This window comes from Strix aluco, chromosome 1 (genome assembly GCF_031877795.1).
Source record: "Strix aluco isolate bStrAlu1 chromosome 1, bStrAlu1.hap1, whole genome shotgun sequence".
Classification (NCBI taxonomy): Eukaryota; Metazoa; Chordata; class Aves; order Strigiformes; family Strigidae; genus Strix; species Strix aluco.
The window spans coordinates 140,876,047-140,901,400 of NC_133931.1; the positions used below are offsets into that span (position 1 = coordinate 140,876,047).

The 25,354-nt window shown below is 53.4% G+C and overlaps 3 protein-coding genes and 1 long non-coding RNA gene across 9 annotated transcripts in view; 1 reads left to right on the plus strand and 3 right to left on the minus strand.

Annotated features, from left to right (window-relative positions):
- Positions 1 to 3,006: 3,006 nt before the first annotated feature.
- Positions 3,007 to 4,485, minus strand: HOXA1 (homeobox A1). Its single transcript, XM_074849420.1, has 2 exons — positions 3,873 to 4,485; positions 3,007 to 3,435 (listed from the first exon to the last, which is right to left on the minus strand). Exons 1-2 carry the CDS (start codon positions 4,483 to 4,485, stop codon positions 3,080 to 3,082), a joined length of 969 nt encoding a protein of 322 aa, XP_074705521.1. The 3' UTR covers positions 3,007 to 3,079.
- LOC141934123 (uncharacterized) lies at positions 3,767 to 8,667 on the plus strand. Its single transcript, XR_012626281.1, has 2 exons — positions 3,767 to 3,881; positions 8,242 to 8,667. It is a non-coding gene; the product is annotated as an uncharacterized LOC141934123 (long non-coding RNA).
- A 178-nt stretch (positions 8,668 to 8,845) lies between these two features.
- On the minus strand, positions 8,846 to 11,013 carry HOXA2 (homeobox A2). Its single transcript, XM_074849438.1, has 2 exons — positions 10,632 to 11,013; positions 8,846 to 9,932 (listed from the first exon to the last, which is right to left on the minus strand). The coding sequence occupies exons 1-2, from the start codon at positions 11,011 to 11,013 to the stop codon at positions 9,187 to 9,189; spliced, it is 1,128 nt and encodes a 375-aa protein (XP_074705539.1). The 3' UTR covers positions 8,846 to 9,186.
- Positions 11,014 to 15,472: 4,459 nt separating this feature from the next.
- The window catches only part of HOXA3 (homeobox A3), a 47,457-nt gene continuing 37,575 nt past the window's right edge, over positions 15,473 to 25,354 (minus strand). For all 6 annotated transcript variants that reach the window (XM_074837911.1, XM_074837902.1, XM_074837895.1 and 3 more), the window contains 2 exons: positions 18,581 to 19,169; positions 15,473 to 17,149 (listed from right to left, as the gene is read on the minus strand). In XM_074837911.1, coding sequence (XP_074694012.1) covers positions 16,380 to 17,149; positions 18,581 to 19,052 — 1,242 coding nt within the window. In that variant the 5' untranslated portion in view covers positions 19,053 to 19,169 and the 3' untranslated portion in view covers positions 15,473 to 16,379. The remainder of the gene's footprint in view (positions 17,150 to 18,580; positions 19,170 to 25,354) is intronic.

Genomic DNA, 25,354 nt, shown 5'->3' on the forward strand with positions numbered 1-25,354 from the left:
ACAGCCCTTTCAGACTGAGTAAATATTGATCGGTTTCAATCTGATTGCCCCAGAGGAAAACACCAAAGCATCTCAATAGCCTCCAAAAGTAAACTTTAAAGGTGAACAGCAGAAATGGCCTTAAGTATGATAGGAAGATGCTAAACTCCGTTTGACGTTTGGACGCGGTTCGGGTTAAGGCTTTTTGGTGGGTTTTTTTTTTTTTTTCTTCATTTTTTCCCCTGAGACTCTAGAGAGAAAATTTTAAAGAAATTTTAAAAGGTGTAAAAACAAAAGGATCCTTACGACCTGAGAGGCAAATTAGTGTTTCCGTCAGGCCAAAGCACGCCATGATTTTTTTTCCAGCGGTATTCTTGTGGTAGAAACTCTAATCTAGAGATTTTCATTTCTCTTCCACACACCCCCTGACCCGAAAGGCTGATCGTATCGAAATAATAGTAACGCGAACAAAATGAGCCAGGATCGGGAGGTTTGGGGTGTCTTTGCTTGAAATCGATGAGGGCTGCGGGCGGGGGGGGAGAAAGAAAGAAAGAAAAAAAGAGAAGATACCCCGGAATTTAGACTTGGAAGGAGACGGGATTCTTTGCCGATGAATCGCTCACCGCAGATTGACGCACTGACAAGTGTCTTGTCTCTCACATTTAGGCTATAATTTATGGCCGCTCTTTCTAAGGCATTAAGTCAACACAGGGGGAGCCGGGTTGCAGATCCGGATTCCGGCAATGTTTAGATCCAGATTTCGATATTGAAATGCCCTCATTGGCATGCAAATGCCACTTTAACACATCCAAGTCTCTGGAAGAAGGCCATCTGTTTTGCTTTGTGGCTTTACACTAATAAACAAAAGGTAAAGTATATGGCAGGCGGGGAAATGAAAGAAATAGAGGCATCGGCGGGAGCCTTTGGAGACAGCCCTGCTCCCTTGCAGATAGCTCAGCTCTTGATATGGCCGCCGCGCCTTGCAAATCAGGGCTTGTCTCTTTTGACACCGAAGTGAAGAAAATTGCGTTGACTCTCTGCGGGTCCCGCAAAACCAAACCTGCGTGGGTAGCCCGGCCCGGGAGCAGCCCGGGAGCAGCGCGGCAGCTCTCCCCCGCAGCTGGGCCGGGTGACGGAGACGTTGCGCGTGTTTGCGCTGAAATTCAAGAGGCATCCGTGACTTGAGACACCCCCCATCCAGCTGAGCATGTCTCTGCTCCATCATGCCACCCGCTTTCTCCGCACACACGCTCCCCCCCGCTCCCCGAGCCGCTGTTCATTTGACACCTCTTGGAAATCTTATGATATTTACCTGCGAGAACTTGCTCTTTTTCCCGGGGGAAAAAAAAAAAAAGGGGGGGGGGGAGAGGGGGGGGAAGGCGGGGGGGAGAGAATGGACAGGGTTTAATGCCAGAAACACACTGCCAAGCACCTGGGAGCCATCTCGCACCTTGGTACCCACCAGCCGCTGGGGATCACAGCCTGGGACCGGGCGGGGGGAGAGAAGCAGGACCAGCTCAGTGCCCAGGCTAGCTAAATGTGCAGCCCTTGGCGAGGGGCCTGCGATGGGAGGAAAGACTGGTTGAGGACAGTTTCTGCTTTTGAAGGGTGCTCTGTTTGTGTAAGTGTCATCATCCATCCCGAGGTGAAAAGGTTAGCACCTGACCCAGGAAGTTCTCGTGTTTGTGCCTCAGAAATAGATCGGGATCATAAATTCCTCCCAGTTACGGCGGAAGGAGAGGAGGGCCTTATATTTTCTAAAAATAATATTATTTGAGCATAGGACAGGAAGAGGGTTTGTGTTATGAGTGAGGCTGGGCAGACAGAGCTCTGACACCAGCAAAACAACACATAAGGAGTAGTGCTGGGAGACTCTTCCTCCCTTTCCCCATGGAAAGGCCCCAGCAGTAGGAAATAAGGGAAACCAAACCGCTGAGACCAGCCTGTGCATCAGCACTGACGTCACGCAGAGGTAGGCAGACGAGGGCTACCTGAAAGTGGAATATATTTATTACAGACATTATAAGGACCCGTAAATCCTGCCCTGGCTTCCATCACCAGCGGAATCCCAGAGCCTTTCATGATTGTACAGAAAATCAGGAGGACATTTCGCTCACACACGACAACTGATAGAACTCAGTGTACCCGCAGTACAGCAAAGCACGGTGCGTCATGCAATGGTCCAGACACCAACCACAGAAATGATACATTCATTTGGCCATTCGTCACATTCACGAGTAGGTTGAAAAGACATCGAGTCTAGAGGAAGCTTAATATGAAAATAGGAAGAGGTGAGGTCTTTTGGACGGTTATACCCTTCGGTTGAGTATAATCCAGCACATTGGGGGGGGGGGAGGGGGAGGGGGGGGAGGGGGGCAAGCACACCGGATAAGGTTTACAAAACCTAGTGCAATTGAAGCCTTGTTCGTCACGTTTAAAGAAATAGCGCTACTTTTTTGAGGTATCTGCTTGAGCTTAAGACGTTTACTTGATGCGGTCGTCGGCTTTACCAATATAAAAGTGGATCCAGTTTGGCGAATGCGCTCACCCTGCTTAACCTGATAATCGAAACGTCATTTCTAGAAAAATCTGTAAAAAGATAAATCTCTCGGACAAAGTATTTACAAGCAACAAACTCATAGACACGAACAAAGAATACATTAAATTAAGGGGATGAAAGTCCTATAAGTCGTGTAAACACTTGCAATAGTGCATCTCTTCGTGAGGTTATGTACCCTAGATAACCTGTCTTTCACTCAGGGAAACTCGGAGGAGCGTCCTTGCAGCGGAGGAGGGAGACCCTTACGCGTGTGCCAACACAGCTCCTCCAGCAGAAGGGGGGGGGGGGGGGGGTGGCGAAAGAAAATCCTCCGGCACCAAGGCGCCGGGACCCGGTGGTTGGGAGGCGAGCGGGCCGCGGAGCCGGCAACCCCGGGGCCGGGCGGCTGGGGGCGGGGGGGGGGGCGCTGGCGCGGCGGGACCTCTCGGGGAGACCGACCGAGCGAGGGACCGAGCGAGGGACGGACATAACCGCGGCGAGCGGTGGCGAGCTGCGGTGGCGGGGCGGTGGCGAGGAGCGGCCGTCGGGGCGCGTCGGGGCTCAGTTGGAGGCAGCGAGCGTGTCGGAGGCGGAGGAGGCGGGCGAGGCGCTGCAGGGCGAGGAGCAGGACTTCTCCGAGGACTCCTCCGCCTTCTCCTCGCAGCCCGTGGGGGTGGCGGGGGAGATGGGCAGCAGCCCCTCTTTCTCCCGTTTCTTTTGCTTCATCCGCCTGTTCTGGAACCAGATCTTCACCTGCGTCTCGTTGAGCTGGAGGGAGGCGGCGATCTCCACCCGCCTGGCCCGGGTCAGGTACTTGTTGAAGTGAAACTCCTTCTCCAGCTCGGTGAGCTGCTTGGTGGTGAAGTTAGTTCTGACGGTGTTGGGCTGCCCCACGAAGCCGTACTCGCCAGCCTTGCCTGCGAGGGGACATGCAGCGGTAAGTAAGCGCAAATGATTTATAGGCGACGTAATCAATATGTCCACACCGGCTCAGCGATAGGGAGCGAGAACTTCTCAGGATAAGAGGGAAGCCCCGGCAGGGTGAGTGATGGAGTGCGAGGTGCTAAACCGGAGTCAGCCTCTAGTGTCAGAGGAAACTTGATAAGTGGTTTATGAATTACAAGAAATATGACCGCGAGAGAGGCGGAGAGGGGGAGCCGGGAATAAGCGGCGCTGGGCGCCAGCGCCGCGGGCAGACGGCCGCGGCTGCTCCCCGAGGTGCGGGTCGCCCCACCCGCCCCGCGCCCCGCGGGGACAGCGCCGCTGTCCCCGCACCCACGGCAGAGGGAGGGAGAGAGAGAGAGAGAGACGGAGAGCAGCGGCCCCCGCCCCGGCCCTCCCGCCGGCCACTGACCTGTTTTGGGTGGGTTTCTTTTCACTTTCATCCAGTCGAAGGTTTGCGCCGGCGGCGAGGTCTCGGCGGAGGGGGAGCGGGCGTTTTCGCGGTGGCCGGCGTGGAGGGGAGACAGGGCATGGTTGTAGGTGCCCAGGGGCAGGCTCTGCTGCTCCTGCCCGTAGGGGGGAGGCACGTACTGAGCGGGGCCCCCCGCGTAGCCCTGGTGCGGGTGCTGCGCGGCGGCGGAGGAGGAGATGCTCCCCGAGTACACGGCGGGGGCGCACGGGGGGAACCCGCCGCCCAGCTCCGCGTCCTGCCCCAGGGGGTAGGGGCCGTACGCCGGTCCGAAGCCCTGCGCGCCGTAGGTCGGGCCGCAGCCGGGGTGCGCGTAGGACACCCCCAGGCCGCCGTGGTGCTGGTAGGCGGCGGGCTGGGCCGGGGGGTGGTGGTGGTGGCGGTGGGGGCTGATGGGCACCCCGCGGCCCGCGAGGAAGCGGTCCTCCCCGCTGCAGCTGCCGGCGCTGACGGCGCAGGGCTGGAAAGTTGTAATCCCGTGGTCGGGGTGGTAGGCGCGGGCGGCGCAGCCCCCCGCCTCCCCGCCGAGGACGGGGTACTCGAGGAAGGAGCTCATCCTCGCCGCGTCCCTCTGTCACGCCGCCACCGGGTCTTCAGCGTCCGGCGGGGCCGCGCCAACTTTCCCACTTCCTCCATGGGGCCGGCAGGAAAATGACACGAAGGTACAGGCAGCGGGCAGGCACGTGGGGGGCGGCAGCCAATGGCTGCGGCGCCTGCGGGACTTTCCCGGCTCCTGCCGCTGATAGATCGCCGCGTCGGGGGCATTTAAACGCCGAGCGCTCCGACGGCGCGGCACGGCGCGGCGCGGCACCGCGGGGCAGGGCGGCGGCGGCCCCCCGGGGAGGGGGGGAAGGGGGGGCAGGGCTGGGCTGGGCTGGGCTGAGCTGTCGCCCCGCCGCCACCGCCGCCGGGGTCCCGCCCGCCGGCCGAGAGGGGAAGGCAGGAGACACCCGGAGGCTGCGCCCGGCCCGCCGAGCCCACCGGCCGTCCCCTCCAGGGTGAGTGCGTGCTGCTACAGCCAGGGTGCCCCGGCGCCTCCCCGGCTGTCGGCGCTGTCAAGCTGGTGCTGGGCACCTCCGCTGGCCCCCGCCCCCCGTCTCCCGGCCGGAGCCGCGGGTCGGGGGGGGGGAGGGGTTCTGGATCCGCGGTACGGGCCGGGGGGGTCGGGGGCGGCGGCGGGGACAGCGCTGAGAGCATTGGGAGGGGGATGAGGATGGGACCGCGGATGTGGCTGGGGACTGCTATGGGGACGGGGATGGAGATGGGGATGAGAATAAGGCGGAAAACAGGGATGGGGCCGAGGATATGGGTGGGGATGGGGATGGGGAACGGGGATGGGGATGGGAACGGGGCCGAGGGATCTCGCTGGTCCTGCCCCATCGCAGTCCCAGCGCGACGCGACGCCAAGAGTTAAAGGGGCTTGTCCAGCCATATCACCAGGCGGCCGCGGACATTAGCATGGAAATGAGCCGCTTTTGGGACTGACGGCTATTGTGCTCTCCCAGGCCCACCGGCCTCCCCCTGGCCCGCGTCCCCGCTCCCCCCGCACCTCCGCCGGGCTCACCCGCGCCAGTCCGGGGCTGGAGTAGGGGAGGAGGAGCCGGGGGCAGGGGGACGGGTGGTTGGGCGGGGTCCCGCGGGCTCCGCAGCCCATCTGCTGGGTCTCCGCGGAGTCGCTGCCCCCCTGGGACCGGGCGGGGGGAAGGCTGCCCGGGGTGCCGCGGGTCGCAGGCCGGCGGCCCGGGGAGGCGGCTCGGGGCAGGGGCAGAGGAGCGCCGGGAGGCGCAGGGCCCGCCGCCCCGGCCCCTTTGTCCCTGCGCTCCGCCACCCGGCCCGGCGGCGGAGGGAGGTGGCAGATGGCCAGTGGCAGAGGCGGCCCCAGGACCCTCGGGAACCGCGCTGAGCATCGAATCAAACCTACCCCTCCCCACCCCCACGGGAAGAAAAAAAAATAAATGGTCCGTGGTGGGATGTGGGTTGCGACCTCATATTCGGTTTCCGTGTGTGGAAAAGGAAAGGGAAGGTAAAGGCCGGGCAGCCCTCCGTCCCGGGGCACCCAGTCGTCTGCAGGGAGAGAGGACGGCACCAACACGCTTCAGAGAGGCGTCCTGCGAAGCGTTAACCTCGGGGATAGGTGGATGGAAAGTCACGTCCCCTGCCACCAGCCCCAGGAGGGGCTGCCCCCTCTATTTCTGCAGGTGCATTTCCAGCCGGCGCCTTCGTCTCTCTGTTCTCACTCTAGGTTCTTGTTTTAAAATCCAAAAGGCTCTTCTACCCCGCCACCTCTCCCTGCTCATGAACACACACACACACACACACACACAGAAACACTCAAGCTCCTCCCTCCCACATGAACTACAACATCCTCTCCTAGGTGCAAAGCTCTCCTACCACTACTAGGTCAGCCCTTACCCCATGCCACCTCCATGGCCTCTCTACTACCAGCCAAAATCGAAGGGCTGCTCTCTCCACCACGCGTCTATCCGTATGCCCTCAGTATTTTTATTTGTTCTGATTTACTACGCAAACACGGGTGGTTAACAGCCCTCTGGAAAGGTTCAGTTTCTTAAACTCCAGGGGGGCGGGGTGGAGGACAAGAGCAACAACACTCTAGAGGCATTTATGGCATTATACTGCACCAATTTTGGCTACGGTTACAGCTGTAAACACATTTATTTCATTCTTGTAAACCAGTTGTGATAAATACTGCATAAGGCAGAGAAAAAAGACAGGCCGCTGGGACTGTTTACTAATAAAAGAGCTGGCATCTTTTCAGCGCTTTTTCAGCCAGCCAAGAAAAAATGTATATTTTACTATAAATAGAACCGGTTTACCCGTTAACTCCGCCGAATCGCAGCACCTCTGTTACAGTCTCCAGTATCCTGAAATCCTTTTTTCTCTCCCTTTTTCGTGCCATTGTCTCTTTTGTTGCATTGTGTCTCTGGTGGGGTTTTGGGGGTTTGCTGCCTGTACTGTGCGTGGGGGCAGCATCACTGAGAAGGGCCAGAGCAGAGGGGACACACACCCCCCGCCCGCTTCCGCGGCCCGGCGAGGGGGAGCTGCCGCCCCTTCCCTCTGCCCGCAGGCCGGCCCGACCCCTCCGCGCCCCTCCGCGGCTCCGCTCCGCGTTTCCTGCCCCGGGACTGGGGCCGAGGGGGCGATCCCGGCTCTTCAGGCTTTTCTGTGGGAGTGTGCTCCCGCTATGCCCCCAGGGCTCGCCGGGAGACTCGGAGGCGACTCCTGGTCGCCGAACCCCCTCATTTATTTAAATGGAGTTTGCGAGAAGTTTAAATCTTGTAGCGTATTTTCCTTCTCCTTTTTTTTTTAAAAAAAAAAAAAAAAGCTTTGTCAGCATCCAGAAATCTGGGCACAAAAGAAACCTCAACCCGTACGTGCACGTTGCGATCCAGTTTAACCCAGTGGCAGAGGAGTTAAAATGCCGGTGAGGCTGCTCGCTTTCCGCAGGGACAGGGCTGGAGCGGAGAGAAGGAGGAGAAGAAGCAGGGCCGAGGTTTCGCCTCGTCCGCAGCTCAGCCAAGCTGTTGTTTTAAAAGAGCAATAAAAATGAATTATGACTAAACGCCTTCTCACTTAATGGTTTTAGACGGGGATCCCCAGCCCCGGCAAATACGTAAGAGGATTTTTATTTGTGCATGTGTTCCTGCAATTGATCTCTTTGATGACATTCTCATTCATAGAAAGAGTTTGATTTATGACTTTCGGAAGAATTGCGTTCAGCCCTTCCAGCTATAACCCACGCATCCCAGCTCCACAACGTGTTGCAGGGCTGGGAGACAACACTCCCCGCATGGACGGGCAGCAGAGCCCCGTCCACAAACCCCCCGCTCCAGCCCCGCTCGCCTGTGCGATGGAGCCACACGCGCTCACACGCACACGGGGACCCGCGATCGCACCCACCCGGGATCCGCTGGCCCCGAGCGGCAGAGCCCCGCTGGCATCTGTTGCTCGGTTTTAGCCCGAAGGACGGGGCTCACCCTCCGCTTTGGGGTTCGTGTTGCAGGCGATTCGGTGGAGATTTCTGAAAGCCCATCTTCGCTGGCGCCAGCAGAGAGTGGGGAGCCCCGAGGAAATTGTAACTTTAAAGTCAGAGGTTCCCCTTTTCGTTATCAGTCCTTCGTCCCGCAAGAAGGTTTGAACAGAAAAATACCTTCGGCTGTGTCCCCGCACCGCCCCTCTAAAGGACCGAGCGGAGGGGCGGATTCCTGCCTAAATGCTCCTTTCCCCCCCCCCCGCGTTTCTGCCACCCTTTTGATTTTACAGGCACTAACTTCTCCGTTTCCTCTCCTTCCAGGGCTGATTTCTTGGACCGCTCAGCACGTGAGAAGTAACCAAGCGCATTCTCTGTGAGCTCTGATATTTTTTAAGATACACTTCCTGAAACAGCTTGCTGGCTGCTAAGCACTACTTTCTAGAAAAACAGGATTATTTCCCCAAAAGAGCTTTTCGTGTATGGAGCAGGCTAGTTTCTGCAGGAGACGCTTATCCTACTGAGTCTCTCTTATGTTTTGCCTGTAACAGAGAAAGTGCTCGTTCGTGCTTTTGTTACAGCTCAGCATCTCCAAGCTTTGTATCCTCACAGAGATAAAATGCTACACTTATACATTAAAAGGAAGAGGTCTCCATCAAAGCTGTGAAAGGCTTTAGTTTCTTTGGTTTGGTGGTCTGTTTTTTTTTTTCCCCTTGTGAGAACCCTCGCAATAAAGCATTCAAACATGTTTTTCCTCTCTAATAAATGTCCTAAATTGCCAAAAGGCGAGAGCTTGTAGTCAGAATGTTGGATTTTGATTATTAGTAAATTAAGAGTAGGAGAGAGGGGAAGAAACACCCATCATGTTATCAGTCTTGAAAGGAGAGAGAAAGAAAGAGGGAGAAAGAGAAAGAAAAAAGAGAAAGCTCCTTGTAGCAAACAAGAATTTATTCTACCAAAAATACTTATGACAACGCATCCTAATGCAATACAAAAATAAAAAGAAAGTGAAGATACAATTCCTATATGATCACTTTCTTACAGACCTCATATATTGCTTTCATAGAAGGACCTAGAATGTGGCTAGGTTAAAATTGAACACAACTAAAACTTCGTAAGAAACGGCAAAATAGCACAGCAGAGGGAGGTAATAAACAGAAAATACTGACCAGGAAGAAGGAGGGGAAAAAAATAAAATTAATTCACAGGGAAAATAAAGAAGAATAAGGAGGAGAAAGCAGGACCCTTGGAGAGGACGTCTTTAATTTCTCAGTAATTCAGATGCTGCAAGTCAATTGTAGTGAGTGTGTCTGTAAAAAAGTCAAAACTGTCAGCAGAAATATCTACGGGACTGTCCAGAGATCCTGGCAAACTGGGGGAAACTGCATCTGAAAGCTGTAGGCAGGAATCTGTGGAGAAAACGTTAAAGTCCTGTAAAGAAGGGACATCTAGGGCCTCAGGACTGTCATTGTTCAGGCCAGCTGCACAGTTCTGGGCCATTGTTGAGAGGCAGTTTTGAACAGTGGGTGACTGATGTTGAAAATGTTTCAGATTTTTCTCATTGCTCGTTAAAGGCGAAACGGGGAAAGTTTGGGACTCGCCATTGTGCGCATTCTGCGCCTGCTGCTGGGAGAGGGCATTCTGCTGGAAAGCGTAGCCTTCCCGCTCCAAGAGAGCGCCGGAGACGTTGCTGAGGGCTTGCTCGAAGAGGGATTTCTCCTCCTCCTCCTCCTCCGCCGCCTTCTCGGGGTCCTCTAGGCTCTTAAATTTCCCCTCGCTGTTTTGGTTCTCCTTGCACTGGGTCTGTCTCTTGTGCTTCATCCTCCTGTTCTGGAACCAGACTTTGACTTGTCTCTCGGTCAGATCCAGCAAGGCTGCAATCTCAACCCTCCTTGGTCTACAGAGATACTTGTTGAAATGAAATTCTTTCTCTAGCTCCAAAAGCTGGGTGTTGGTGTAAGCCGTCCTCAGCCGCCTAGATCCAGCGCTACCGCTATCGGGGATTTCAAGGGGGTCTGTTAAAAAAGAAAAAAAAGAAAAAGAAAAACACCACCACCACAGGCACACGCACCCCAAAGCAGCACCGCCAGAACAGCGAAAGCAAAACCACACGCACGCACCCACAAAACAGATAAATGCACGGATTGAATTTCAGCACCCGAGCACATCGCATCCCGGGGGGGGGGGGGGGGGCGGTGGGGGGGGGGCAGTGCTCTCTCCACACGTCTGTGTCTATATCTATATGTCCATATAGCATAAAATAGGAACTGCAACAAAATGGCCGCCTCTGGATGCAGTAAACCCATTGTGCTGCGCTGCTTGAGCGCCCGGTGCTGCGTGTGCCCCTCGGCCACCTCCGCAAAATCACCGCCTCCAGCTCCCCAACCTCCCCACACCAGAGCAAACTTTATATTAGCCATACCGCAATTTATAATTAATGCATCAGCTGCTTAGCTGAGCGGGAGCAATCTATCACTCTTCATTACTGTCAAATATCCCAACTCTAGGACGGCGAGACAAGAGAGGTCAGCTCCAACTCAAATAAATCATCCCGCATTAGGCAAGTTTGGGGAAAGTTCGGGTTTCCAGAGAGCCCCGCCAGCTCCGTCCTCCCCGCCCGCCCGCCCCTCCGCCTCGTCCCCCCGCGAAGCCGGGGGGCTGCGGGGAGCCAAAAAAGCGGCCCGGCGGGGCCGGCGGCGAGTCTTTGGACTGACCTTTGTGGCTGAGGCAGGCAGGTCCAGCGGCTGAGGCGGAGGCCGAGGCGGGCGGCAGCGCGGATCGCTTGGACGCCTTTTTCTCTTTCATCCAGGGGTACTCCGGGGGCGGCGGGGCGCCGGCGGGGCCCGGGCTGCCGCTGCGGCCGCGGGGGCTCGCCTTGGGGCGACCGCCGCCGCTGTGGCGAGGGTGGCTGCCGGGGTTCAGGCTGGGGATGGTCTGCTCGAAAGGAGGAGGAATCAGTGTCGAGTGTGAAAGCGTCGAGTTCTTGATTGATGAACTTTGAAATGTATCACCGACAGGGGGAAAAGATGTCAGGCACTCAGCAAGCGATGGCTGGCTATTGATAAAACCGATCTCTCGCTCAAATGCGAAATTCATGGCCTTCAACTGGCAGCCCCCGCGGAGAAAAAGTTCCCTCGGATTCAGGGGGCTCGGGGGGGGGAAGGCCCAGGAAAAAGGAGAGAGAGGAGAAAAAAATATAGCATAGAAGATCGCTGGTGGGGTGTTTTTTTTCTAATTCACTGATTACAGCCGTATGGGGACCGTGCTACTATTAAACTATTGAATTCATGGAGACAAGGTTGAAATTGGACCGAATTGGCTGTCACATGATTGCCTCTGCCCAATGACAATTTGGGCTTTAATCAAAAGAAGCCACTGTCTGTTTGATTGATCCAAAAAAGTCGGGAAGGAACGCCTCATTGGGGGCCAGAAAGGCTTTATTTACACTTTTTTTAAAGAGGGAAATGATATCTCGAGTATCTATCCCCTTGGCGTCCTAATCTGAAATGATCGGGGGCGAGGGGGAGGGTGCGTGTGCGTGGATATGTTTGTGTGCGAGGCTGCGAGTGTGTGTGTGTGCGCGCGAGAGAGCGAGTGTGTGTGTGTGTGTGCGTGTGTGTGTGTGTGTCTGCTTGTCCTGCAGCCTGCTGCCTCCCTCGCCTCCACCCGCACACTCTTCTCTCATTGTTTGGGACTGTCAGGAAAACGCTTTGCACCTCACAAATCATTTAAGCACCTCAATCTGACGCCTTGAGTCATTAACAAAGTAATCCATTAATCTTCAAAGTTTTGACACCGCCAGGCCCCCGCATAAGAAGTTGCACCCAGGCAGAAGTCTGAAGCAGAGGGTCTTGATTTTTTCCTAGGAATAGCACTTCCTCCAAAACTAGTTTCTCCTTCCCGACTCAGCCTCGATGGGCTCCTTTTTATTTCCTTTTTTTTCTTGTTTGTTTCTTTTTTCTTTTTTCTCCTTTTTTTTTTCCTTTTTTTTTTTTTTATTTTTTTCCCCCTTTTTTTGGTGGCTATCGGGTGTACAGTACGGAGAACAATTGGCCGCCGGTGCCGAGCCATTGTTTCACAGGATCTTCCTCAGCAACCTTGCTTCTAGGGGAAGAATCACATAGGCAGCAGCCCTTGTGCTTCATGACTTCCCTCTCCAGTTGGCTTCCCGGGATTGGACCGTAAAACATAACCCTAGGAGTACCTCTCTGGGCGAGCCAAATCGCGAGGCTGCAAACGCGTCTGGCTGTTGCCTCTTTAAAAAAAAACCCAAATCCTGTGCCTTAGCTTGCAAACGATACTCCCGTCTGCTGGCATAATTTGCTTAATAACCGTAGTAGGCTGGGTCTGGTGAGTATTTTCGATTACCAGGAACTATATGGGCTGGTAGCGGGTTTGTTTTCACGGGGCCAGGCAGAGCGAAAATGCCGCCGGGTTATGACTTGAGAGACGGCACTCGCCTCCGACGCTTGGCTCTCGCCGCCGCCGTCTCCAGTCGCCCCTGCTAGGTCGAGGCAAGTCCCGAATTTGGATGCTTTGGGCACAGTTCTCCACCCAGACTGAGGCGAGAGGGCGATGACAATGACGGCCACAGTCACCAGACCGATGAATCCTATGGTCAGAGCCGCCCCGGGCAGCCCGGACGGGGCTCGCCTTCCCTCGGAGCCCGGGGTGCCCAGCGGGGTGGGGTGGGGTGCGCCGGGGGGCCGGGGGGGAAGGCGCTTCCGAGCCGCTCGCCGCGTCCTCGAGGAGCCAGGGACCATCGCCAGCGCGATGCGGTGCCGTCTCGATTTATTTTTGGAGTTGCCAAAAAGGGGTCGGCTAGCGTCTTCGTAATAAAAAAAAAAAAAAAAAGAAAAAAAAAAAAAGAAGAAGAAGAAGAAGAAGGGGGGGGGGAGAGAAAACAAGACCACAAGCACTCAGCGGATCAGTCTGCATCCAGACTGCACGAAGTGCATTTAAAAAAATCGGTTTTAAGTTAATGCACCCACAAGATGTAGCATATCTGCGAAGGCATTGGAGAGAGGGGGAGGGGAGGGGCCGGGAGGCTTTAAATGGGCTTTTTGGTGGTTGCTTGTTTAAATAAAATATAGAACGAGACTTGTCATTTAATCCCTCAAAAGGGATGCCTTACAAATATCGATGCTGTTGGAAAATGCAAGGGGTTTAATTTTCTTGCTTTTAGTCCAAACAAAGCTCTGGTGGTGTCTGCGCGCGATCAATCTTGGCCGCCAAAAGGTTTGACAGCTACTGGCCCTTAAGAACACATTTAAAGCTTCTTGCTCTTTCCAAGATCAAATGTGGCCGAGAAAAGAGGCAGAGCAAGAAAAGCAAGTAAACAAGGAAAAAAGCTGCTTTTAAAATATGCTGGCAGAGGACTGGGCTGCTTGTGGGAAAAGTCCGGTTTTATTTTGCTTCTCAGTGCCTACCTCGGGGTCGGGCTTTTCTTTTTCTTTTCTTTAATTTTTTTTTCCTCCCTCTGGAAAATATTGGGATTAACAGCAGGATGACAAATAATAAAGAGAGAGGTTTGGACTTTAACCAGGCTTTGTGAGTAAAACCTGTGTGGGTGTCTCTATTCTGCACATTTGTTTCTTGCGGTCAGTGTAATACAAAAACCACCTGGAACGAAACCTTTGGCGAGAGGACGCGAAATTCTTGGGCAAATCAATTACTTCTGCCTCCAGAGGGATCTTTTAATCGTGCGAATCTTAAATGCAAAAATACAAATTCTTATTTACAACCTACAAGCTCCGAAGAAGGCGCTGAGCACGGTCTCTGGACAGGGGGCAAATTCGCCTGTATTTTTCTTTCTTCGAAGTGGGAGGGGGGTGGAACGCCAAATTCCTTCTCTTTGAAGATTTTTCTAAATGTAATTCGTGGTGCTAAAGGAGCCACACAATAAGAATCACCGATTGTACCGTTACCTTTTGTTGTAGCTAACCTAACCGATCCGAGGGGTGGGGGGCCGGCTGGAATTTTATACGGGAGCTCATTTGAAACGAGCAACGTCTTGCAATGTTGCAAAAACGCTTCCTTCGCCTGCAAAATAATAATCAGTCGTTGGTCCGTTTTGGGTTATAACCAGGTTTCAATGAAAAATAGCAGACTACATAACCTTTCCTTCCACGGTTACATATCTCTCTATAGAATAAACAGCACGGTATAAATATATTTGCAATCCCTTTCTTTGACTGAGCATGCTTTATCTATTTATGCAGAAAAGCTCTATATAGATTCATGGATGCATGACAATGTTTCAGCATCAGGCAAGGATGGTTCTGGGAACAAGATAAAGCCCAAAGATTAATAATATTTCAGCATGAGACCAAAATGGCGACATTTTTTGCTGTGCTCTAAAAGATACAGATGGTGAACAGCGTGCGTTATTATCTACACAGCATATGAATATGTCTTTATAAACGTGCAGGGGTATATTTTACCTAGTCTATTAAGGTCCGTTTTGATTTATCTTTCAAGTTTCAATCTAAAAATTACAGACATTTCGCCTGAAAGGAAGAAAAATCGGATTCAAGCACACGCTTGCGGGTTTCTGCCTTCCTCCTCGAGCCGAGTCGGACCGGAGACCCCCGCGGGTGCCGGTTTGGGGCCGGGATAGTCGCCCTTCTGCAGTACCGTGTGTGCCCCCCCCGCCCCCAACACACACACACATACACACACACACACACGCACACACACCCACACCCCCCCCGGGAAGAGAGGGAACACAAGGCGCCCCTCCCCCACAGCTTCAGACTGCGGTGGGGAGGGAAGGCAGCTCAGCAAGAATGAAACAAGCCCAAAATAAAATAAAAAAGAATATTTAAAAAAAAAAAAAAAAAAAGAAAGAAAGAAAAAAAAAGGAGAAAAAGAAAAAATAGAAAATCCATTTCTTTAAGGAAAAGGGCAGACGCGGCGGCGGGGCTGGTGGGAAGGAGCCGTATCCGGAGGCAGCGGTGCTCGGCACCCACCCCCCAGCCGCCTTTGGGGTTTGGCCGGGGCCCCCGCTCCCGAGTGCCGCCGGGGCTCCGCCACCGCCCGGCTCCCCTCCGGCCTCCGCGGGAGAGCCCGGGGACGAGGCGGCCCCTCCGCGTCCGCGCCCGCACCCACGCGGGGCTTTAGCGGCTCCCATGTGCTACAGACACTCACCCGTACACACCCCCACACACACACCCCCCCACCCGGCTGGCCTGCGCGGGAGGCAGGGACGCTCCCTGCGCTGCTCCGCGGCCGGTCCCCCCACCGGACCCGCGGGGAGGGGGCGATCCGCGCCCGCCTGCCCTCCGCGCCGGGCGGGCACCGCGCAGCGGGCGCGGGAGGAGGCGACCGCAGCCGCGGGCCCTGAAACCCCACCGGGGAGGGGAAAGAAAAAAAAAAAAAAAAAAAAAAGAAGTCCCTCAGTCCCTCTCCCTGACTATGAAATGCTGAAAAGGCGTCGCGGGGCCCTCGGGTGGGCGAGCGGATCCTCGTGTGAGTTTACAGACGAGTTTCCCAACTCCCCACGTCATGAAGGGCTCTCCCTTCCCTTGCGCTGCGAAGAACGTGTTCTTAACTCTTTATTATTCAGAATAAAAACTTTATTTTTTTTTCAGAACGTGAGCAGCAAGGAATGTATAACTTTCAAAACAAATCTAGCCTTTTCAGCTTCACACGCTTTCCGCCTAGCTGGATGTTACAAGCATAAAGTATTCAAACCGTGATCTTTTTTCCCAGCTTTTATTGCATCGTCATCATCATCGTTATCACCATTTTTAATAAAAGGAGTTATAGTTTCCTTTCAAATGATATTTCCTACGCGTGCCGATATGCCATCTAACATATGGCCAGGTAAATACTTCCTGAATATTCAGGGTACAGATTTTTTATATATATATAAATATGAACAAATGGGGATAAATAAAATTTTAAACACTTAGATTATTCAATGTTTGCAAAAAAAAATATAAATAAATCTGAATGTTCACCAGCATACACACATTGAAAGACTTACACGTATTAATAATTGTCCAGGGAGTCCCTGTCCAAGCGCTTTTGATGTCTTTCTCGCTATTTAAAAGAAGTGCAATAAAAAAAATTGCTTCCCCGTGGGATCAATCATGTACGAACAAATTCACATTTAAGAATTCCTTTTATAGAAAATTTGTTCATATACCCTGTTTTGATAAAAGTGTAGAAGGTAAAGTATAAAGCCTCTGCATACTCCCAAAGTGAGACACAAGGCTACAGTTCAAAAAGATAAATATCCACTAGTGAAACTATAGAGCAATTCAAGCAACAAATATTGCTACGTCACATAAACTAGAAAACGCTTTTAGCAAAGGAAACAAAACAAACCCAAACGAACAAAAGAAATGAGAAGGGGAGGGGACGGCACATGGCGGGGGAAGGAGAGAGAGAAGGGGCGGGGGGGAGTACTTTCCAAAAGTTGGGGGCTTGGTGTTCCACTTAGTGATTCCTGTCTCTTACAGATGGGTGAGTTTGGGCGCTTCCTGAATTCTTCCCTGAGAAGGATGGTGAGCGGTAAGGTCTGTGTATGTTGGGTGCGGATCGCAAGGTCCATGGTGGTGATTGTTGGCCATTGGCCCAGCCCCACTGTAGTCCATGTTGGCAGAGGGAGGGTGAGGGAGATGAGTTAGACCAAAGATGGAAGGCCCAGAATTGGTCATGGTCTCCACGTAGTTGCCCCCTACGTAGACGGGGCTTCCCTGTATGTGTGGATTCCCATAACCGTTGCCTTGAAGAGGATGAGTATCGTATTCAGGTGTCACAGCTGCCGTCCCCGTGTATCTCTTTTGAGGAGGTGGGCAATTATTAAGAGGAGCGGTATACGATGCAGGGATGCCATAGGTGTTTTGATGAGGCTTGTTAAATGGCGGAGGCGACTGGGGCTCGTAGGGGACACTGTTTACTAAAGAATGCATAGAGTTTAGATATCCCCCAGCAGCTGGAGGGACAGGGCTTCTGCTCGGGGACTGTCCTCCTGAAGAGGTCATCATGCCCTTGCCCTTTTGATCCTTTTTGTATTTCATTCTGCGGTTCTGAAACCAGATTTTGATCTGTCTTTCTGTGAGATTGAGCAAATTAGCCATCTCTACCCTTCGTGGCCTGCAAAGGTACCTATTGAAGTGGAACTCCTTTTCCAGTTCTACCAGCTGGGCACTTGTGTAAGCTGTACGGGCTCGCTTAGAGGAGGCTTGCCCCGGAGGGCTTTTATCACCAGCACAACTCTCACCTATGTAAATCACACAAAGAACACAATCAGCATGGCGAACCCCAACACAGCAACCACACACAATGGCCAACAACACCAGCACCCAGAGAGTCCAGCTCTCAGACGCGAGATGGACGCCCACATGCAAAACGAGTACTCCCCCGTGGCACCAGCTCAGTCGTGCCAACCTACAAGCCTCGATAGACTCCTTCACCTCATTAGTGCCACTATATGACTATGCTTGCTTCCTTTAAGGGTGACAGCATACACCCTACCTTGAGCTTTGCATAAAGGAATAAGAAAGGTTCAAGGAAACACAACAGGGTTTAGAAACTGAAGGCGAACCTAGGGCTCTGCTAACATAGTGGCATCAGGGTCTTCAAGAACTAGTTCTTCTCCATCGCTGTAAAGATCCGCGGCCCTCTTTTTCCCAAAACCCTGATATATACACATCAGCTAGAGATGCCTGAAGGTTAGGTATCTACATGTAACATTATAACATATAAGCATAGAATTGACAGTATAGCATTTCTGTCACACCTAACATATAGCATAAACATATGGTAGTGATTGGGAAGTACAATATACATAAGAAGAACATACGGTGGCTAGGCTTGCGTGGAGGCATACAGGCATATTTGAATGTTACTACTTTTTAATAAAATAAATACATTTTATGGAAGGCTGTAAACAGCAGTGTTACCAGAGCTTTAAATAGCACTCTGGCAAAGACATTCACTAAAGTTTTGGACTCCATTTCCAAGGCACATTTAAGAGAAAAAGAGAAAGAGGTTAGTATAAGCACAACTACTGAGCATTGGAGCTAGCACCGGTGTTATTGATTTGGGTTTCTTCCGGTAATAAAAGCGTTAATATACACTTCCATCCCTCAGATATTATTTTATGGGCTGAAGTTTATGGCACTCCAGAATGATTTTTGTTTACCAAGCTTGTAACTTTGCCAATCAGCTTGTTAAAATAGGAAGAGGTTCTGTCTGCACGCAGGGCATTGATCCTGCCTGCACATGATTATGAGCTATTTTATTCCTGTTACACTTCAGCAGAGATAGGTCACTGTCTTATTAATCTAACAGCACCGTGCCAACAAAGTACTTGGGACAGGCCTCTGGCTTAAGGCCTGAGCTGCTTCGCACTGACATGATTTACTGGAGGGGGATTACCTAGGAAATGTGATAGATGCACAAGTGGTTCAGCCACCAGGAAAAAAATACCACTTCAGACCCATCCTGCAAGGCTGGGAAAGTTTTGCAAGGGGTGGTTTGTTCACTGAGTTGGCAACCCCTTTCCAAAAGTTGAGGGGGTCAAATCAGAGAGGAAAAAAGCCCCCTCCCTCCCTTGCCTGAAGTGAAGGTGGGCAGGGCTGCCCTCCTCCCCGCCAGATGCGTGGCCAGTCCAGGGGTACCCAGGGAGAGGGGGGAGCGTGTTTCATACCTGAACTGGAACTGCTGTTTTTCTGCTTTGTGTTTTGCCGAGACTCTTTCATCCATGGGAATATCTGTTTGGACATGGTGGGCGAGTTAAGAGCCGGGCTCTTGGTGGGGTTGGCCGGGGCAGGGTTGCTGCTGGCATTTTGAGATGGTGAGGCAGAGGATGGAGGTGGAGGTTGTGCCTGCTGGGCCGGAGGTGGCTGTGGTGGGGCCTGCGGGTCGGCGAGGCCAGGGGGCTGGAGAGGCTGGCTGGGGAGGGTCCTCATGCAACTCTCACTGATGTCATTGGCCTTGTGGTGGGACACGGAGCTGCCAGGAGACTGGAGGGAGCACGCGGGGCGGTGGTACTCAGTTTCCACAAGTGATGAAGATGGAGGATATTGCTGCTGACTCGCATTATAAGTGAAACCATTTGCTCCTTGGTAGGGGTAGGCACCATAGATTGCAGAGCTGTCGTAGTAGGTCGCTTTTTGCATTTCGTTGTTTCCCAATATTTATTTCGCAAACTGACAGGGTCTTGACACCCTTGGAGAATAACATTGGCACCCCTCTGTCACGTGGCGCTCTTCCTCCAATGGCCTCTCCGGGCAGACCTGGGGTGTGGGGAGAGCAGAGCAGGGTGAAGAAATGGTACAAATCCATCTTACTTTCAATAGCTAAGTGACATGAAAGCCATAAAAGAAAAAGTGGTCAGCAATATTTAGCAGCATGACTTGGCCTCAGGCACAGAGCATTTCGATATAAAAGCTGCTTGGATTTACTGGCAGCTACAAATATGTGCTTTGCTGTACCAGGATAGGGGCTTTCTAGGTTTTTTTCTTTCTTTCTTCTTAAGAAACAGAGTAGGGCACCATGCTGCAAGGGGGTTGACCGTTTATCACCGAGAGGCTGTTTTAATACCAGTCTCTGAGATAAGGGTGATCGAGGAATCAGTGATGCGAAGGGGCTGGGCTGTTCCTTCATTCCAGCTCTAGGATCAAACCCTCTCCTGTAATCGGTGAAATTTTATTTTTAGCCTTTCTCTCTAGGTTGCCGCTCTCCGTACAACTTCGATACATGAAGTATTTCGTACAACGAAACACATGAGATCGTTCCTGCCTACGTGTGGCGGGGGCAGGAGAGGGGTGGAAAGGTTTCCTACCCGGGGGTGTTTACCCACCCCGATCCCGAGTGACGGATTTTGGCTTGCCTGTGAGATGCTCGATAGGCAAATAAACAAAGGCAGCGCCTTCTCGCCTCCGTGCTCTCACAGCACCCCGAGCCGCCCAGGTCATGCACCCCGGCAGCTCCGGCTTCTGCCCGGGCGAGCCCCAGCCGCCACCCGCGGCCGCTCCCGCTCGGCCCCGCAGCGCGGCGGGGCCGCCCCACGCACCCCTCGCGCCCGCCTCCCACCCGCCAGCGGGGCTGGAGCCTCAGCGGTCCCCGGCGCCGCCGAAGCCCCTTCGGCGAGGCCAGCAGGGGCAGGTTGGGCGCTTTGGCGCTGTTGGTTTGGGGGTTTTTCAGCAGTTATTTTCAAGACACTAACTTTTCGTGGAATCAGCCAGATCCTACCTGTTAAAACATGATGGATTGGGGGAAAAAAACACACCAGGAACCTGAAAAACCAGCGTTCATCTCCATGACCACGGCTTGAACTTTCCTTCCAACTTAGCGATAATAGGTTCTGTCTTGGAAACTGCTATGTAATTTGATGTATGAGGGTCACTTGGCTGGGGAGAGGGTGGACACAAACCCAGAGAATGCTTCTCCTGCCCGGGCGAATCCCTTTCTCCACCCCTCCCCTTTTTGTCCCCCGTCCTTCTTTCTTTCTGGGATTTTGTTGTTTCCCAGATTAAAGTGTACTGCTCACCTGCCTGAAAATAACCAGTTAAACAATCGCCCGCATTAATGAGAGAGGAGACCTGTGCGTAATCTCCGATCTAGGGGCTCTTTCCACACGCACTCACATTGTTCTCAGAAATTAAAGTGTGTTCCTCACCGTCCCCCTACCCCCTTGCTGACAAACAACCACGTCTTTTCGGATCAGAAGAACTCTCGTTTCTTTTGCCACTTTCCCTGTACTTAAGCAGCTGGATATTCCGCCCCCCCCCCGCCCCCCGCAACATCTAACGAGGACAAATGCTTAGGGGCGAAAAGCCTTACACAACACATGCACCAAACGAGCTCATTCTACGCCTTTCAAGTTATACAAGTTCTTAGAAAACAGTATTCCCTTTGTTAGAGCGTAACAAAATGAAGGTAACACACCTACAGCAGGGCGGCTACCCTGTTATTGCACTAATCAAGCTTTTTGGAGTTATTAAGCTAATAAGCCAATGGAGATCTGAGGCGCGCACACAATTTCCACCTCCTCGCCTCTCCTTCCTGATGCTATCGAGGCCTGGTGTGATTTTTCTCAATTCCTTTGAAAGAGAGAATATAGACACCACTACCAGAGGAGAAGGAGGAAATAATGAGCCAGCAGTAATTTTACAAAGGCACCCGCCTTTCATGGTCGCGACATCAAATATTTCGCCTTCCCCGGGCCGCTTGGAAGTTTGCTGGCGCAGGCAGGACGGGCAGCGCTGAGCGAGGATGTGGGGTGCGCAGCTCCCGCGGCCGCCTGCCCGCAGACAATAGGCAACTGTAATCGGAAGGCAAAATATTATTGAAGCGTCAGCCGCCTTCCAGCGAGGAAAGGGAAAAAAGGAAAAAAAGGGGGGAAAAAAACAGCTCCCACCTTTGGCTTCGCCAAGTTAATCACTTCCTACAAAGTTATAGAGAAACGAGGGTAACCTGAGGAGTGCCCGGCCATTCCTGGCGAAAGCGGGAATAGCGGCATTAAGAGCGACAACGATCACGATAATAACAGCTCCCTAACGGGGGGGGGGGGGGTTGGGGGGGGGGGCGGGGAGAGGTTTGCCACCCCAGCCGGTGCCTGGGATGGGAAAAGCTCTCCTCTCTCCCTCGGAGACAAAAGGCCAGGTCTCACAAACACGGATGGGCCCCCAATATTTCCAGCGCCCATTTAATCGGCTCCATCTCCATTTGCGCAATACACCTCTATGCCCTTTATCAACTTCTCTCCCCCCACCCAGACAGCCCGGAGACAGCAGATGAAACCTGCTTGGGTGACGCGAGTCCCCCCCGTTTCCCCCACTCCCCACTTCAGCTCTCCTCTACTCTCTCCTTCCCTCCGCTCTCCCCCCCCCCCAAACACACCAGATCTTTGCCCTGTAACTTTCAGCCGAGCCCCAAAGTCTGACTCTAGGACGAAAAAGCAGGCAGCCCCCCTGAAAGATTTCCTGAAAGATAAAGACAAAGTTGAGAGAAGGTTGGGGGGGGGGGGTGGGGGGGTGGAAGAGAGGAGAGAGAGCTGCCTGAACACGAAGTGTAAGGGTATCAGTCACTGCCTGGAAGGAAGCCCCAGCTTGTGAACTCTTCTTGAACCGACATTTAAGTCTACGGTCATAAATCACTGGGACATAAACTCCGCCATTCACGACTGATAGCAGCGTATTTGTGGCCTGCTTACCTTAACTTCTGACGACTGAGGCGGAAGCCAGCATGCTCTCTCTCTCCCTTTTTTTTTTTTTTTTGGAGGCGACACAACCCAGGGAGCAGGAGCTGCCTGCCCCTGCCCGGTCCCTGCGGCCGCGAGGTGGGCACCGGCTCAGGTCCTCCGCACCCGGCACCCCCCGGCCGGGAGGGGCGAGCCCTGCCCCGCAGGGGATGGGGACGGTCGCTCCGGACACCCGCCTCTCCCGCTCCCCTCCCGCTTCAGGCTGCCCACCCTGCCCCGAGCCGGTCCCCGGCGCGCCGGGCTCCCCCTGTGCGGGGCACGGAGGACGGGGATGTTTCCCAGGGCTGCTCTGGGAAGGGAAAGAGAGAGAGGAAAGGAGAAAGGGGGGTGGGGGGGAGTGGAGGGGAAAAAAAAAAAAAAAAAAAAAGAAGGAAAAAGAAAAAAAAAAAAGGAAGGAAGAAAGAAAGGCGGCCGCCTGGGGAAGCCTGGGGCAGGGTGGGGGCTGGGGAGGGAGCGGAGGAGCGCGGCAGTGAAGGAGTGCGGCCCCCCCCGTACCCGGGCGTCACCAAAGTCCAGGAAAATTATGCTAATGAAGACAAACGGCGCTCACAAAGGGTCTCTCTCACCAGCCTCCGGGGGTGCTGCTGGGGGGGGGCCTTGGGTTTGTCCCTCTTACCGGTGGGCTTGGGGGGCGGCTGCGGAATAGCCCCTCTGCCGCTCCCCGCCGCCGGGAGCCCCTCAAAGCCCCGGGCTGAGTCCCGGGGAGGGGAGCAAAGCCCGAAGAGCCGGGGCTGGGTCCGGAGAGCCAACCGAAGCCCACCAGGATCCCCGCTCTGGGCAATGCTTTCAGAGCCACACTGGAAATCATTAGAGTTACTAATTATTAACTCATGCATGCGTGAGCGCACACACACACAGATGTACACACAGACACCCCCCCCTCCGCCCCCCAAATATTCCCAGCGCCCGGGACGAGCACAGAGGCGCTCCCACATACACACATGTGCTGCACAGGCGGGTCGGGGTGCCCGCAGCCCCCCGTGGGGACGCGTGGGAGGCAGCCCCGCGTGGACGCGGGCCCGGCGCCGCGCAGCTCGCCTTCGCCTCCCCCCCTCGGCCGTGCCGGGGAAGGCGCTCGCCTCTTTCACCAGCGCCCCGAGTTGGGGGGGGGGGGGGGAGTGTCCCCCCCTTTCCCCGCAATAGAAACACAGCAGCCACCGTGCAAACGAGAACTTAAATAAAGTTGCAGTCCCTGCTCCCCTGGCAGACGGTGGCTCGGCTATGGGCTCCGAATAATGCCTAGGTGTAAATTTGACGTTACTTCGTTAATTAAGGCATTAAAAATATAACTAGTCCGTTTAAAGCACGGGGGAGCCCGGCGTCATCTTAAAGCACAAACAAAGCGAGGGGGAAGCGAGAAATAAAAAGCACTATAAGGCTGGGGTGGCCTCTTACGCATACCAATGGTTTTTGTCATTTATGGCTATGCAAGATTTATGACTTCATGCACCAAAGCTGTAAACAGAGCACTAAAACAGAAAACACTTGCTCCTTATGGCATAAGTGAGAAGGCACCACATGAAAGGGGAAGCGGGCAGCGTAGGAGGAGAGAAGAGGCAAAAATCCCGCGTATGCGTTTTGCTTCAAACAATCCCTTGAATGTTGCATCGGAAGAAAAAAAGTCTTTTTAGTCAATAATCAACCCCACACTTTCTTCTGAAACTGCTGAGTTGCCGTTCGCCCTCTTGCCCGACCAAATAGCGAGAGGCAGCGCTGCGCCCCGACGGAGCCCCCCGGACCGGAGCGGAGGATTTGGCAAGGGAGAGAGAGCTGGGGACTGCGGAAACCTGCGGCCGCCGGGCAGCCTGCCTCTTCGGGGAGCCCTGCCGAAACCCGGGGCGATCCCTTCCTGGGAGCGCGCTTAAACTTTGGAGCGATCTCCGGCGGAATATTCTGACTTCATGTCTGTATTTAAGAGCTGGGACGGGGAACGGGGGGAGGGGGTCTTTTTAAAACTGAAGGGATTTGCGAGGGACTTTAATCGTGAGAACCGAAGTGGTTCATAGGAATACTCAAGTGTTTCCTCCATTCGTCTTGCTGCCTGCAAAGAGTATTTTGCGAGATTTCGCCTATTAGTCCCCTTTCCCCACGCCCCCTTCTCTCCCCAAAGAGGTAATTTTAAACATGAGAAGATGATTATTTTTTTTTAATGTCTCCTATGATGTCGGGATAAGTGTCCCAACGCACAGATCCCCGCTGCTTTTATCTGTCTTTCCCTCCCAGAGGCCGAATATTTTCTTTCTGCTCCATTCCTCGGAGAGCGATAGGGCTCAGCTCGGGGAGGGACCGGCAGCATTTGGGGCTGATTCCCGGGTCAGAAATGAGCTGCCTTTTCTTCCCGAAGGTTCCCACTCGGCGGGACTCAGTCCCTTTCATGGAATTACTCTTCGTTTCCGAGTAAAATAATGCCTGTAGAGCGCTTTGTCCTTGGATGCACTGAAATGGAAGCAGGCAGCACCATAATTCAGGCTGATTTGGGGGGATCTCTTAGGGATAAAATAGCAAGGTGGGGAGTTGCTGGAGAAGGGGGACTAATTCTGGAAGTGGTGCCTGTTCAAGTCGTTAGAGAGTTAGGAGGGGATATTAGCTACCTTAGAGAAGAACTGGACTATCGAAGCAAGCCGTGCTTAATCTGAATTACTGTTTATATTCTCTAACACTAAAGAACGGCAACGGACTCTGCTATTTGCTCAGCAGGCTGAGGTTATTTACACAACTCGCCGAAATCCCCCTCTCCTCCAAAACTCTTCTTGCTTTCTTTTGCTCTAGAGCTGGACTGTGTTATTTATGAGTGTTCTAACTGGGTCAATATGCATCCGAACTGGGTCATAAATCAGAGGAAACGCTGCCAAGTAATTGAGCTGCAATTAAAGCTTGCACTTTATTTTGAGGCGCGTTTTGGCTCATTTCAAAAGAAGGCAAAGCCAACCTTGGCTTTTAGACACACAGCTGGGAGCGAAAGAGCTCTCCTCCCCTGGCCGAAGAGAGAGAAACGCCGGGTCTAAGAAAGGACAACGTGCTTCAGTATGGCGAGAAGGGGAAATAGCATTTATTTGGGTCAGTTCTGCTCTGAGAGCGGCTTAAAGAGCAGGAAAGCGAGAAACCAGTCCCAACATCTCCGCCCTGCAGGTCTCTGCAGAACGGCCGCGAATAGCTCCGAGTGGAAATAACCTCGTTTATTTGTTTTCAGCGGAGTTTTTATCATCGTTCGCTTTT